The following is a 12756-nucleotide window of genomic DNA, read 5'->3' on the forward strand; positions in this document are numbered from 1 at the left end:
TAACAACAACTTGTATTTATATAGCGCCTTTAACATCATAAAACGTCCCAAGGTGCTTCACAGGAGTGTTTTAAGACAAAACAAATAAATTTAACACCGAGCCACATGAATAAATTACAGCAGATGACCAAAAGCTTTGTCAAAGAAGTAGGTTTTAAGGAGCGTCTTAAAGGAGGAAAGATAGGGTGAGAGGCGGAGAGGTTTAGGGAGAGCGTTCTGGAGCTTGGGGCCTAGGCAGCTGAAGGCACGGCCACCAATGGTTGAGCAGTTATAATCGGGGATGGTCAAGAGGGCAGAATTTGAGCGCAGACATCTCGCCGGCGGGGGGGGGGTGTTGTTTTCAATGGCGGAGCAGGCTCGAGAGGCCATATGGCATACTCCTGCTCCTATTTCTTATGTTCTTGTGTGAGGTTGAAGGAGAATACAGAGATAGGGAGGGCCGAAGCCATGGAGGGATTTGTAAACCAGGATGAGAATTTTGAAATCGCGCTGTTGATTAACCGCCAATGTAGGTCGACGAGCACAGGAGTAATGGGTGAGCGGGACTTGTTATGAGTTAGGACACGGGCTGATGAGTTTTGGATGATCTCAAGTTTACGTCTGGTAAAATATGAGAGGCCAGCCAGGAGTGCGTTGGAGTAGTCAAGTCTAAAGGTAACAGTTAAAATTGATAGTGTATTATGTACAAGCATTATGCAGTGGAGCAGAACCAGATTCTAATTGCAGTCTCTGATGTTCCTGCTTGGGCTTCCCCTCGATGGCACTGTGCCAGTCTCTGGGTGCAGCCCTGAACAGAGGCATAGTGCCTTGTTGATTCGAGGGAGGAAAAACTAGCATAACTTCTCTTGTGGTTAGCTGCTTATCTTCCCTGTAGGAGTTCAGAGTACACTGCAGTCGGAGGATACAGGCGCTGCAGGTTTATTTTTGGTACAATTAGTTACAATAGTTTTCTTTCTAGTTTCAGGGTGGTGTTGTTGAGCAATTTTTAAAAATAGCGTTCATTTCCTTCTCTTTCCCCCATCTACATCATGCCATGTGAACAACTTTAAAATAAATCAAATTGTCACCGCCCTTCATGAGTTACTCCCTTCCAAGCCTATTGTTTGAAAATCCCTTTTTATCTGTGTTAATAAGCTCTGAATATACAGTTGAATAAAATTTCAGTTATACAGCATTCATGTGACAACACCTCAAAGCACTTTACACAATGACTTATTTTAGAAGTGCAGTGACTTTTGCTGGGTAGGGGGTGAAAGTACTTCATTGGTTGCGAAGCGCTTTGGGACGTCCAAATGCTCTGAAAGTTGCTATATAAATACAAGACCTTTCTCTGATACAATTATCGAGAAAGTGTTCTCAGTGACTTTATTATTGCAATACATCATTGTATATGTGAGCAAATTGAACATTTTTGATTCGCCAGCCACCAGTCATTCATTCACAATAAAGCTATTTTGGATTGAAGAACTTAACCGGTCCACATAGAAGATACTACAGTTGCTCATTGGTAAATGTACTGCTTAGTGTGGGAAGGAGTCAGAGAGACCAGGAATGTCTTGGGTTCGGTGACTGGTGTCTGTTGAGTTTGCTAATCTTAGTTGGGGTTGGTCCCGGCACTTTTGGATATGTGACAGAGAAAAATCAGCCAGATTTCACATTCCTGACCAGGGACCCCTGCTGGATAGTGCACATGTGTGGACATTGAATGAGGACAGGATTAGGCTCAATTCTTATGTTCCTCATGTTTGAATAACATAAGAACATAAGAAATAGGAGCAGGAGTAGGCCATACGGTCCCTCAAGCCTGCTCCGCCATTCAATAAGATCGTGGCTGATCTGATCATGGACTCAGTTCCACTTCCCCGCCCACTCCCCATAACCCCTTATCCCCTTATCATGAAGGAAACTCTATTTCTGTCTTAAATTTATTCAATGTTCCAGCTTCCACAGCTCTCTGAGGCAGCGAATTCCACAGACTTACAACCCGTTGAGAGAAGAAATTTCTCCTCATCTCAGTTTTAAATGGGCGGCCCCTTATTCTAAGATTATGCCCTCTAGTTCTAGTCTCCCCTATCAGTGGAAACATCCTCTCTGCATCCACCTTGTCAAGCCCCCTCATAATCTTATACATTTCAATAAGATCACCTCTTATTCTTCTGAATTCCAATGAGTAAAGGCCCAACCTACTCAACCTTTCCTCATAAGTCAATCCCCTCACCCCCGGAATCAACCTAGTGAACCTTCTCTGAACTGCCTCCATAGCAAGTATATTCTTTCGTAAACCAAAACTGTACGCAGTATTCCAGGTGAGGCCTCACCAATACCCTGTATAGCTGTAGCAAGACTTCCCTGCATTTATACTCCATCCCCTTCGCAATAAAGGCCAAGATACCATTGGCCTTCCTGATCACTTGCTGTACCTGCATACTAACCTGCTGTCACTGCCTCTCTCAACTTACAAATGGAAAAACAACCAGTTGGATTATGTGCCAGAAAATGACTAAGGACTGTGGAACTATGCTATGCCTCAGCATGAGTTAACATCTTCAGGTGAATGGGGGAAAACTGGAGAGTTGGTGGTGGTGGTGGAGGGGGGCGGAAACAAAAGAATTTCAAATTTCTTTGCTGTTGACAGGAAAAGGAGGAGCACAAAGCTTTTTTTTTAGTGAAGATGAATGGCTTGTGCTGTTAGACGGCTATCGTCATTTAACCAGCAGGTTCCATTTCAGACTTGGAGGCTTTGTGCTACATAAAACACAGTCCTGTCATCTAATTTTTCCATTCGTTCTTTGTCCCTTACTCTAACATTCATGCTTCTGATTCCTTCCCACAGGCTTTTTATAAGATTTACTTTGATATTTTAAATGCAACAAGCCACTCTGTATCATAACTGCAGAAAATGACAGAAGCCAGCCATTGAATGCACTAGGTTTTGAACAAACCTCAGTCTTGCTCCTCTTGCGCTAATTCTATATCGCCCTTTTTGCTCTTGTGTGTGTGTTTGAGGGGAGGGTCTGTTTTCACATTTGCTACAGAATAACAGTGAATGGTTGTGAACATTCCTCTTGGGTAACAAAATCTGACCAGAAAAAGCACATCTAATATATTGGACAGGAAATTTGTTTCGATTGAATTCTCTAAGTCACAAACTTGCCCTTTATGCTGTATATGATTTTAAAGTAATTCTTTATTCTTAAAATGTGAGTATGTTTTCAAAAGGCAAGCTAGTATTAGAAATATCACCTAGAAACATGGTGTCTGTTTGTGCTTCACAGTCAGTATTTTAGGGAAACAATCCTGAGTGAAATCAGGAAGGCTCGTGAACTTTACAGTGCTAAAGAATTGGCCGCGGAGCTAGGAAGAATAAGAAAACGCCTGGACAATGTTGAAGTTCTCTCTGCCGATATTGTCATTAATTTGCTTCTTTCCTACCGTGATATTCAGGTATGTTTTATATGGCTGAAGATTCCCTGAGATTACAGAGCTGTTTATATGTTTCATGCCTACGTTTACACTTTAAAATCTGTATGTGAAATATTGGACTTAGTTGAGCTTTGTGCTGTGCTTTATATGAACATCCTATTTAGACAGATCAGATTTTTGCCTTGAAGTTTGAATTAAATGTTCCGTCCTCCTAAGAGAAAAATAAAAACTGCAGATAAAGGGGCGGAAATTGGTACGTATCATTCCCATTGTCTGGGTGCAAAATCAGGGCTAGTGGGAACAATTTCAGGCATTAAGGCTCTTGATTATCAGGGCCATAACGCCTGTTTCAGAACTCAGATGCCAAATTTAGCAAAAACTGAACTGAGAATGCACCGTGCATATTCCGCTCAGGTTTTACAAACCTTCGGCAGCCTACTGGAGGTTCCCGAAGGAGAAGTAAGTTTTTTATTACTCACCTGAATGTGGAGCCAAGAGGAGCAGGTGGTCTGCTTGCCTACACAGCACTGCTGAGAGCCGCTGCGGCCTGCCTCCACCCACCACCACGGACCTACATGAGGGCCCCCAGTCCAAAATGGTGACCTCCAAACCAGAGAGCTTCACTGGAATTCAGCTGAGACCCAGCTGCTGAATTCGTCACGGGCCTTGCATCAGCTTATGCTCTCTGTGACATTGGCCATTTCTTGCATTTGCGTTCATTTTGTTTGCAATTGTGGGAATCTCCTAGTATTTGTAGAAACCTGAGGAGAAGCCATTGAGACCCCAAATCAGACAAATTAACGTTTCAGGTATAGACACCTCATTAGAAATGGAAAAACAATTAGAGATAAACATTATTTAAAAAGGAAAAGATCAAAAGGAACGGGAATCAAAAACAAGCTTACACATGGAAGTAGAATGATCTGAAAAGTGTTTAAGTGGAAAAGAGCTGGAGTGATGTTAACATGATATAATAGAAAGAAGCGTAATGAGATAATTAAAGACATTTAATAGACATAGAGGATATTTGAATAGCTCGGGTACAAATGGAAACTGGAACAGCTGGCAAAGGGAACGGGCTTCAGGAGAGATTTAAAAAGCCAGTTGGTACCACGGGTACAGACTGTTGCAACAACAGAGTTTTCCACGGATAGTTCCCACCCCAAGTGCCAACATGACTTATCCTCTCCCGCACTGCAATGCCAACATATCGGCAGCATATTTGTTAAGAGAAAACTTTGACAAAATAATTTTGTGTTTGGTATAGCTGCATAACTTGACCACGATATTGAGGACTATAGATACTTAGCCACAAGTTTAATTGGGCTTTATCTTGCACAACTAGATTTCTCAGTCTAGTTAAGTTAAGAAAATAATCATGAAATCCTGTCATGGAAATTTATGAAGTTAGTAAAATGACTATGAGTTTTAGCCTTGTTTCAAGAATTGTTCCATGTTATGAAAATGTTAACTTAGAAATTATTACATATGGGATTTGGTTTTCCCATATTTCAATTCGGAGCTGCCATGAGTAGAAGCTGTGAGATCTGTCCATTGAGGGAAGGAAAATTGGTTAGGAATGTCTTGCTTGGCCAGCATTTCATGTCTTCTTGTGGCTGACTAAGAGGGATCACTGATGGCAGCCTGGGTGCAAGTTCCATACCTGCCCGCCAGCTTAACAGAAGAAGTGCATAGAAAAATTATAAATGACAACAGTAAAACCCTTGTATAGTGTTAGAAAGGAATACTTTGGCTGTGTACTTCATCAAAGCAACTTTTATTCTAAATCAACCACATAGCTTTATGTACTGTGGATTGAAAAGAGCAATGCTTACAATTTAAACATAGCACTGCAACAGATGCATGTTCTGCTCAGGTTTGATATATAAAAAATAATAGCCACAAAATATTGCAACAGAAAATGGAGTCTAACCAACGTTTTCAAAATAAAGTTTGCTATGTCTTGCTCCAAGGCATTTGCTACTTTTACTTGGGTAAACAACTGGAGTGATGCAAGGAGGGAATGGATGGTGGGTGGGGAAGAAACCTATCTTCCACTTTGCACCTCTTGTGAAAGTTCGGCTGAGATTGCAGAAACACATCATGCAGTGTCACAATCCACTGGTAAACCAGTGCACTGTACTGCTGGCTGCCACATTGTAGTATTTTTATTGGGGAATTACTACCCATGACATTTTTTAACATAAAAGTTGTATTTGGTATCTGAATTACTTCACAAGGAATTTCTAACATTTAATTACGTTTGTTTTATATCCTGCTTTTCTTTTGTCAAGGACTATAATGCCATAGTAACATTGGTGGAGACTTTGGAAAAACTTCCAACCTGTGATCTGGTGGGCAATCTTCACATCAAATTTCATTATGCCTTTGCGCTGAATCGGTAAGATATTATTTTAGTGTTGATTGTAGTTTATGCATTTGCCTATGTGGCCTACATGTTCACTTTTTTTTTTAATGCCAATTTATAATTATAAAATACATTATTGCTACCTCTTCACAGGCCTTTTGTCTGGTCATGATCTACTTAAAAAAAAAAATTGTTAACTTGTTAGTTTACTTGATAATTGATTCTGTTTGTAGAAGGGTTGTGATTGTTCAAACTAAGCATGTGATTTGCTGTCTCAATCCTTCAGTACATGGGACTTGTGTGTTTTATATGAGTAATGCAGACATGTTTACAGGTTCACTAAGGAAAGCAGAAGGCCTGGTGGAAGTAAGGCACCTTACTTTGCTGTTGGAATGGAACTGGGGAGGAGCAAGTATCCTTTACTCCTCCCTCTGTTCACTCCCTTTTCTACTGTGGCAAAGAAAGAACTATCTTGTGAAGATAATTTGTGGTTGATATTGAAGAAGAAAGCTGTAGACTGCAGGAAGATATCAATGGACTGGTCAGGTGGACAGAACAGCGGCAAATGGAATTCAATCCAGAGCAGTGTGAGGTAATGCATTTGGGGAGGGCTAACAAGGCAAGGTAGGGTACTGGAAATGGTAGGATACTGGAAATGTAGAGGGACCTTGGAGTGCATGTCCACAGATCCCTGAAGGTTGCAGGACAGGTAGATAAGGTGGTTAAGAAGGCATTTGGGATATTTGCCTTTATTAACCAAGGCATAGGATACAAGAGCAAAGAGGTTATATTTGAACTGTATAAAACACTAGTTAGGCCACAGCTGGAATACTGTGCGCAGTTCTTATCACCACATTACAAGAAAGATGTGATTGCACTAGAGAGGGTACAGAGGAGATTTCCGAGGATGTTACCTGGACTGGAGAATGTTAGCTATGAGGAAAGATTGGATAGGCTTGGGTTGTTTTATTTGGAACAGAGGAGGCTGAGGGGAGACCTAATTGAGGTGTACAAAATTATGAGGGACCTAGATAGAGTGGTTAGGAAGGACCTATTTCCTTTAACAGAGGGGTCAATAACCAGGGGGCATAGATTTAAAGTAATTGGTAGAAGGTTTAGAGAGGCTTTGAGAATTTTTGTCACCCAGAGGGTGATGGGGTCTGACACACACTGCCTGAAAGAGCGGTAGAGGCAGAAACTCTTATAGCATTTAAACAATATTTGGATATGCACTTGAATTGCCGTAACCTACAAGGCTACGGGCAAACAAAGAGCTGCAAAGTGGGATTGGGCTGGATAGCTCTTTGTTGGCCAGCAAGGACACGATGGGCCAAATGGCCTCCTTCTGTGCTGTAAATTTCTATGATTTTATGATAAATGTACTTGCAAGTTTTCCATATTTTTTAAGATGTCCAACCAATTGTACAATGTGGCGAGACAAGTTTTACATTTTGTATCAAGGAGTAAGAATGAAAGTTAAGTGGTACTGTTTTACCTTAAGAGGCTAATAAAGTTGTGGAATAAGTTACCAGAGAAAATGATTGACGCATATGTGTGATTTGCTTTAAGAGAATAGTAAATAATTTCCTGAAGGAAGTAGTGCAGTGTGAATCGGAGTGTTAGCATCCAAAAAGGAGCAGGCGACTCAGGCTTTAGTGTTCTTCCTCTTGGAAAAGTTTCTGCATTTCTAAGGAATGGTGTGTAATTTTTTTCCCCACATTTATTGCTTTTTGTTGTATTATTTGCTGACATTTATGTTTAATATTGTTATTTGTATTGCACTCCATCTACATTCCCCCGCCACTGCTAAATCCCGTAATTCACCACGACTTTTCTGCAGCTACTGATCTGCTCAACCACACCCTCACCGCCACCTTTGATGCTCTATTCCCCAGTACGGCCCTCATCTTTGCTTCCTTAAGTCCAAGGGACACAGACTTGAACGGATGTGGCAGACAATTGGTTTAGCCATTCACTACCAGATCTGACTGGACCACATACAGCACTATCGGATGCTGCTCTTGTCTGCCAAAATGACTCACTATTCCAGCACCATTCTGGAATGCAAAGATGAACCCCAGCTTCTTTTCTTTACTGCAAACCGTCTACTCAAACCCCTCTACCCTGTCTCCTCCAACAACAAGTGCGAGGAGCTCATGGACTTCTATGTCTCTAAGATTGAGACCATCTGATCAGCTGCCTCTGCCACTTCCCTTCCTTCCCCTAGCCCACCAGGCTAAGAATCCCCTCTGTCCTAGCTCTGAATTCGCATCTTTCTCCAGTTTTTCTCTGATCTCCTCATATGCCCTCTCCGAGCTCATCTGCTCTATAAACTCCTTGACCTAATTCCCACTAAACTGCTGACCACCCAGCTTCCTGTTTTGGCTCCCATGTTAGCTGATATTGTTAATGGTTAATGGTTTTCTCTCCTTGGGTACTGCTGTCAGCATCCCTCTCCTCAAAAAAATCAACCCCACCGTCTTTGCAAGCTACCACCCCATCACCAACCTCCCTTTCCTCTCCAAAGTCGTGTTGTCGTCTTCTAAACCTGTATTCATCTTTCCCAGAATTCCATGTTTGAATCCCTCCAATCACGTTTCCTCCCCCCGCCACCACCCCCCCCCCCCCCCCCTGCCACAGTACCAAAACTGCTCTCATCAATCCTTTGTGACTGTTACAAAGGCAAACTATCCCTCCTTCTCCTTCTCGACCTGTCTACAGTTTTTGATATGGTTGACCCTCCATCCTCCTCCAACGCCTCTCCACCGTTGTCCAGCTGGGTGGGACTGCACTTGCCTGGTTCTATTCTTATCTATCGAATTGTAGCCAGAGAATCACCTGCAATGGCTCCTCTTCCTGCTACCGTATAGTTAACTCTGGTGTCCCCAAGGATCTATCCTTGGCCTCCTTCTATTTCTCATCTACATGTTGCCTCTTGGAGACATCATCCGAAAACACAGCATCAATTTTCATATGTACGCTGACGACACCCAGCTCTACCTCACCACCACTTCTCTCAACCCCTCCACTGTCTCTAAGTTGTCAAACTGCTTGTCCGACATCCAGTACTGGATGAGCAGAAATGTCCTCCATTGAAATATTGCAAAGACCGAAGCCATTGTCTTCGGTCCCCGCCACAAACTCCGTTCCCTAGCTATCGACGCCATCTCTCTGCCTAGCATCTGTCTGAGGCTGAACCAGACTGTTCGCAACCTTGGTGTCATATTTGATCCTAAAATGAGCTTCTGACCACATATCCGTGCCATAGCTAAGACCGCCTATTTCCGCCTCCGTAACATCACACATCTCCGCCCCGCCTCAGCTAATCTGCTGCTGAAACCCTCATCCATGCCTTTGTTACCTCTAGACTTGACTATTCCAAAAACACTCCTGGCTGGCCATCCACATTCTACCTTACGTAAACTAGAGTTGATCCAAAACTCGGCTACCCGTGTCCTAATTCACACCAAGTCCCATCACCCCTGTGCTCACTGACCTACATTGGCTCCTGGTTAAGCCATGCCTCTATTTTAAAATTCCCTTCCTTGTTTTCAAATTCCTCCTTGGCCTCTCCCCTTTCTCCCTAGCTCTGTGATCTCCTCTAGTCCCACAACTCCCCGAGATAATCTGCTCTCCTCTAATTCTTGCCTCTTGAGCATCCCTGATTTTAATTGCTTAACCATTGGTTAAGCAGGCATTAGGCTGTTTGCATATACAAACAAGGAGTCTTAACGCCTGCTTCAGGTCTCCAGCATTGGTTGCCCTAAGCCTGTACTCTGGTAACCAGCCCCAAAGACCACCTACATTTATAAAAAAAAAGGTAAGTTACTTACCACAATCATCATCCTGAATGCTGCCTGTTATATATGCAGACTATAGATATACTCTCTGTGTAGTCACTGAATAGTTGCATAAGATGGGGACTTATTCCCTGATGTAGTATCAGTAAGGTTTACACTGTGTATATACTATGCTGGCACCACTAGAGGGTGCAACTGGTGGAGACCAGGGTTTCCTGCCCCTGTGGCAGAGGCTGTCCACCAGAGGGCACTGCGGTGGGAGACCTGAGGGTCACCTGCATTGGTGTGCAGGGCCCAGTTTAAAAGGCTGCCCCCACCCTGCTTGTGCCTCACTTTGGAGTTACGAATAAAGGACCAAGGTCACTACAGTTTGAGTGCAACACATTGCCTCGTGGAGTCATTCATAAGTACATTATAGACATAACACTGCCTGGCCTGAGATCCCCGAGCTCCGAACTCCAGCCCTGGCTGTGACGTCCGATGTCCCGACCTCTAATTGCTCCCGACCCAAATTTCTCCCCCATATGCTTCAGGAAAGGAAGGGAGGAGAGAAAATTGGAGGAGGAGAAAGGGTATAAACAGAACTAAAACCAAAGCTTTTAGCTGATTCAAAATCTGACCACATCCCCTTCCATATACTTGCTTGTGCTTCTCATTAAAATGTTTTAGATTCTTTATACAGCATTCTCTTTTGAAATTAACACACTTTTTTCCAAGTTACTGCACAGTGTAAACAGGAATGTTTTTGGAATGCTGTTGTACTTCTCACTGGATTCTGATTTTACGAAACTAAAAGTGGCCTATTAATGGCTCCTGTGTCATGCTCACCAAATGGTCTATTTTGGTATTGCTTATAGTAGTATAAACAACATAGTGGAGAGAAGTAGCGGCAGTAAACGTGCAGGATTCACATAAACAAATGTATCCACTGTACTGGAGTCTGGGAAGTGCTTTATTTATTTGATCAGTGTGACAAGTTGTCTGAGGATTGGTGCTTCACAAAAGAATAGTCCTTTAACCACAGCTTGGTCATAATCTCGTCTCAAAGACCTTTATCTTGTACTGCAGCAATTGTTATATTCAGATGAAATGGAATTTTATTTTCAATATAAAATTATCGTGCAGGTAAGTGTTAATAGGGATAATCTTGACTTCAAATAAAAGTGAACACCAAAGACATTTTTCTTCTGCATTTGAATGAATGAATTGTTCGATGACTCTTCAGTCCTGACGGGAATAAGCTGACTCGTGCCATCAATGTTGATATAGCCCAAAATGTTCTGAGGCCCCGTGCCCTCGCGGGCAGTGAATGGTTGATCTGAAAATAATCATTGTCGGCACTGCCGACTATTTTCTATCCATTTGAAATCGGAATATGATGTCTATAATGTATAGTGTCCGCATTGTTTCCTGATAATTAGCTGTTGAATATTACTCACGTATTCCATTCTCAATCCAACCAGAACAAAAGGAAAAAATCGATAATAACAGCTTCAAGTATGAATTGCAGACTTGAGCTTAATTTAACACCATCGTTATTTCATGTACAGAGGTCATCTGTTCAGTATTTGTCATTTGTAAGGGAACCACTGTGCAAATAGCACTTTATGTGCTAGTGAAATCGAGGAGTTGATTTGAATGGGAGGCAGGATCAGTGCAGGGAGGACCCAAGAAAGCAGTGCATCTGGAAGTCGAGAATGAAACAAAGACCACCCGATTTTAACAGTGTGGCTCATTGCCATGGGGAAGGCTGGCCTTCTGGCTGAGTCTCATTGCCTGCCTGATGGACGGGTGCGAGTGGGATTTCGGGTGGTAGAAGGCGAGTGCAAGGACTGTTCTCGGCGCTAAGTTGGATTGATTGGGTGTGGTATGGCAGGCGATTGCAGTCATGGGAGAGGGGTCTGCCAAAAGCAGAGTAGGCCCAAGATTTCCTTGTGGGACCTGGAGGAGCACACTGCTGCTTTTAGCCCACAAGGAAACTTAAAAAAAATTATAAAGAAACTTGCCGCCTTCTGGCCTTCAATCCAGCTCCTGGCAGGTTGGGCCTGTCGGGGAAGCCACCACTGCTCCTCGCTTAGGCCTCAGGTTAATATTGCAGTGGGTAAGTACGCCGCTCCATTTTAAATGCCCTCTCCCAGCCCCTGAGAACCTGGTTTCAACTGGGTGGAGAGGGTTACATTTTCCCTGAAATTGCTATTGTGGCCGCTTTATGGAGCTTTCAATATTCAGAGATCTGTAATGTGACCTTTTTTAAAATAAGTTGCTCCTGGTCCTTTTAGATGTAGGTTGCAATGATGTCATGATTGACAATTTTGAGTAGCACAAAAATATCATCATCATAGGCAGTCCCTCGGAATTGAGGAAGACTTGCTTCTACTCTGAGAATGAGTCCTTAGGTGGCTGAACAGTTCAATACTAGAGCCACAGTCTCTGTCACAGATGGGACAGACAGTCGTTGAGGGTAAGACAGGTTTGCCGCATGTTCCTTCCGTTGCCTGCGCTTGTTTTCTGCATGCACTCGGCAATGAGACTCGAGGTGCTCAGCGGCCTCTCAGATGCACTTCCTTCACTCAGGGCGGTCTTTGGCCAGCGACTCCCAGGTGTCGGTGAGGATGCCGCACTTTATCAGGGAGGCTTTGAGCGTGTTCTTGTAACGTTTCCTCTGTCCACCTTTGGCTCGTTTGCCATGAAGGAGTTCCGGGTAGGGCGCTTGCTTTGGGAGTCTCGTGTCTGGCATGCGGACAATGTGGCCTGCCCAGTGGAGCTGATCAAGTATGGTCAGTGCTTCAATGCTGAGGTTGTTGGCCTGGTCGAGGATGCAAAAATAACAATTGTATTAAATCACCTTGACATAAATATCCTTTTTACTATCGTAAAAACAAACCAGATTTAAATGTTTTTTCCTTGTTGGAATGTTAACCATTTAATAGTCAGGATAATGCTAATGACAAACAATGGAGGTTCCATTATATTAATATTCTTGCCATCTGGTTCTAAATGGAGCTCTCTGATATCATTTGCTCCTAACGCTTTTTCCAAGAAACTCAATTTCCTTTTTCATGCCAGATCCTCCTTTTACTCTGTCAATCGCTCGTTACTCTGTACGAACACAAATCTATTGAAGACTTGGATACAGCTCCCATACCCCGAGAGGATCTTCTAAGA

At 43.0% G+C, this 12756-nt stretch overlaps 1 protein-coding gene across 4 annotated transcripts in view; it reads left to right on the forward strand.

The window, feature by feature from the left end:
- map3k5 (mitogen-activated protein kinase kinase kinase 5) overlaps positions 1 to 12756 on the forward strand; it is a 301679-nt gene that overhangs the window by 130779 nt on the left and 158144 nt on the right. For all 4 annotated transcript variants that reach the window (XM_070885461.1, XM_070885460.1, XM_070885463.1 and 1 more), the window contains exons 5-6: positions 3276 to 3444; positions 5718 to 5824. In XM_070885461.1, the coding sequence (XP_070741562.1) occupies positions 3276 to 3444; positions 5718 to 5824 (276 nt within the window). The remainder of the gene's footprint in view (positions 1 to 3275; positions 3445 to 5717; positions 5825 to 12756) is intronic.

Source organism: Pristiophorus japonicus, chromosome 7, assembly GCF_044704955.1.
Source record: "Pristiophorus japonicus isolate sPriJap1 chromosome 7, sPriJap1.hap1, whole genome shotgun sequence".
NCBI classification, from domain to species: Eukaryota; Metazoa; Chordata; class Chondrichthyes; family Pristiophoridae; genus Pristiophorus; species Pristiophorus japonicus.